Below are 3,422 nucleotides of genomic sequence, written 5' to 3'. Positions count from 1 at the left end.
ACCACCCGCCGTCAAGTCTACACACACCAAGATCGCACCGGGGTGCTCTGGCGCTTCCTTCTTTCCAGCCATTTCGCCCATCTCTTCGAGTTCGCCGATCGATCGGTGAGGGATAGTTGTAGATATATGGGCAGTTGGAGGATGGCTTGGTCCACTGCATTAATGGCGGGAAACCCACAGTGTGGAAGCGAAGCCTTTTTTACAGTGATTTTTACCGGGAGAATGAGAGTGGTCAGTGGAGCGATGGAGCGCCCACGCGTCAGGGGGTGTCTAGCTGTCTGCATACGATTAGTACAATGCTTGAGTTTTTGCCTTTTAACCATTCAACTTTTTAAATATAACAAATTTATCCTCCTAACTAAAATTTTACCAATTAACTAGTGATGTAAATGGCCGAAGCTGTCTCATGTGCTGGCTCAAGCTCAAGCTAGGCTTAATAAGTGGCTCTTGAGCTCAACTCGATGAACTTATAATTCGAGCTCAAGTTAGTCCCAACTCGACTTGTTAGTTTTCGTTAAAAAAAAAAAAATGACATAAAATATTCAAAATCTATTAAATTTGAAGATTTTTTTTTAAAATATTTAAAATATTTTAAAATGTTATTTTGTATTTTATATTTAGTGATCGATTATTATTTCTTTTCTAATGGCTTACTATATTTATTATTTTAGTATAAAACTAATTTCAATTCATATTATATTTTCTCTTTTATAATAAACAAGCCGGCTCAAACTCGTAGGATTAAACTCGAGCTCGATAAAATTAATCAAGCTCTAACTCAAACTGAGAGGGCTCAAGTTCAGCACGACTGAGTTACACCCTAGAGAATTTCCATCACCCAATAGCTGCCCAAAACTATATAACGATCGACTACTCTTATTTGAATATGAAATAAAGTTTTGGATGCTTAAAATATAAAATTTAAGTTTAGGTTGCTAAAATTTTAGATGATTGGTATGTAAAACTCCCACAATTTTAAAAAATTTTAGTTGTATGTCAAAAAAATATAGCGCATGTAGATCCAGATGAGATTCGATGGCAATGGAGATCAGCCAACGGTTACACAGCTAGCCGGCCAGTCGTTCACCACACAAACAACTGACTGCCCGACCACCGACAATCAATTGACCAACCGGCAAACCCCAACTGACCACTCACAACCCGCCGACAACCCATTGTCAGCCATCCACCCACGCCACCCATCATCTGTCGACCGCCACACATGCTGATAGACAGTCTACTGAAGGCCAACTCCGCCTAACCGATGAGCTCTCGAACCACAGGCTTTGATGAAAAAAGAAAGCAAGAATGTCATGTACCACCCCTTTTAAGTATTGATAACGTTATAATTTGATCATCCGTCTTTCTATTTTTTTGATATTTTAAGTATTCTTCCCTCTTATCTTTTACATTTATACTCCTCATGTGTTTTATATGGAACCAAATATATCTCTACCTAAATAGATAAAGTGGCTTATATAGAAATAGAGAGGTTTATGTGTTAAATATGTAAATACATAGGAACTGAGGGGTATGTATGTAAATTTTCCAAAATAATAACAAAATTATTGAATTTATGTAAATTTGAGTTTTACATGAGCTTTAATTACTTGTTCATGCATTGCATTAATTTCAAAACAAATATTTAAAATTATTGTTTGTAAAAAATATATTTTTTTTTAATTGTAATGATTTTCAAGCTAAAATTGCTTGTAAAAATTTAAAATTTACAGTTTTTTTTATAATTATTATATTTTAAAAGATTTGATTGTGAAAGTTTATTCTTATTAAATTATTTCATAAATACTATAAAAGTAGTAGTAGTAGTAGTCAAACAGGACTATATTTATTGCCCATAAACATACTAAAAATTAAATTTTGTTTGAAACATACAAAATATTTTTTAAATTTATATGTCCATTTACTGCCTTTTAATCAAATACTCAAAATTAAAATTATGAAATTAAATGAAATTATTATTTTTTATTTATCCATTTATATTTTAGAAGACTCTTTCGAAAGTTGATATTGTCTAGAGAACCTGCACCCTGCTGACCCGAGCCACTCGTTGCTGGGCCTTCTCCTGTCAATTGTCAACCCTTTAAGCCGATCAGTCGACGCTGTCAAGTTAACCATTTCCAATCGGCTCTCTCCATAGCTTTTTAACATATGATATATATCACATCTCTTATAATCAATAGTTTTAGAGACTTATTTCTTACAAATTTGGACATCAATTAATTTAATTTAGTTTATTTTTGGGGCATTTACATACATACCACCCTATCCCTCTGTATTTTTATATCTAACACTTAAATTTTTATTTTCTTTTACATTCATACCACCCGAATCTTTTAAAAAAAATATCACCATATTAACTTCTATAAGCTAAAATGCACATTTATATTTATAGATAAAGTGATATTTATGAAAAAATTGAAGTCTAGGTGCTAGATATGTAAATACATGAGAATTGAGGGTTATGTATGTAAATATTATTTTATTTTACTTTATGGATTGGTGTCCTGATTTGTGAAGTAAAGTTACAAGGAAATAAAACATAGGCGCATTTAATAGCCAAATGAATGAAAGTAGATAGCCGTTGAGGGCATATATGCAATTAATAAATTAGTTCAGCCGGTTAGGTCCGGCGTTGATGGTTCGGACCACGCTGTTTTTTAGGCAGTGTAAAGATCTCATCCAAACTCTTAATATTTAATTTCGAAGCAAAGGTTAAGTCTTAATCATAAGTTTATGATTTGTACATAAAAAAAATATTATAGCGTTGATTCTGAGGAGATTTAACGTTCTGAGAAGTACGACAAAGGAGGGTCCACTGACATAAGACCGAGACCCACTAATGCAGCCATCGGAGCTAAAGCTGACAATTTCAAAGCCAAAAAAGTCACGAATATGAGAGAATGATTGAATCTGAGTAGTTTAGCCAGAAACAAGAAAAAAGATGCATCCAAGCCAAACCAACAAGAAGAAACACAAGAAGAAATCGACTCAAGGGAAGACTTGGCCCCTCAGCATCTCAGGAGATGTCCATAAATTCCCTCATCTATTATCAAGGGTCGAAGGCTAGACCACTTCAACCGACAGAGCCAGAGAACAACCGGGCGAAAGACTCATACCTGTAAAATATCAAGAATACTCCGCGCAACCCATGTTAAAACAAGTGCAAAATGTACCATCAATATAATGCACTTTCTCTCATATAAATTTAAATATCATTTTATATACATTGGATAACCAAATTAGCCAAAAATGACAAGAAATGTCAACATGACAATTGTTCACTCTCATTTTTCTCTTTTTTCATGCTATATTCCTTATGGTGTGATTCATAGGTAAATCAGGATTCAACACATTATTATAAATGTAAATATCAAATTTTAGATGTTAAGTTTGTAAATGCA

The 3,422-nt window shown here is 33.5% G+C and overlaps 1 protein-coding gene across 1 annotated transcript in view; it reads right to left on the bottom strand.

The window, feature by feature from the left end:
• LOC110029512 (ABC transporter G family member 12-like) overlaps positions 1-150 on the bottom strand; it is a gene marked incomplete in the record, with an annotated part of 5,656 nt that extends 5,506 nt beyond the window's left edge. Inside the window, 1 exon segment of the mRNA XM_020731835.1 lies at positions 24-150. Coding sequence (XP_020587494.1) covers positions 24-81 — 58 coding nt within the window.
• Positions 151-3,422: the final 3,272 nt, after the last annotated feature.

The sequence above is a fragment of the Phalaenopsis equestris genome, unplaced genomic scaffold, assembly GCF_001263595.1.
Source record: "Phalaenopsis equestris unplaced genomic scaffold, ASM126359v1 Scaffold000583, whole genome shotgun sequence".
Taxonomy (NCBI): Eukaryota; Viridiplantae; Streptophyta; class Magnoliopsida; order Asparagales; family Orchidaceae; genus Phalaenopsis; species Phalaenopsis equestris.
This window is presented reverse-complemented; position numbering and strand designations above follow the sequence as displayed.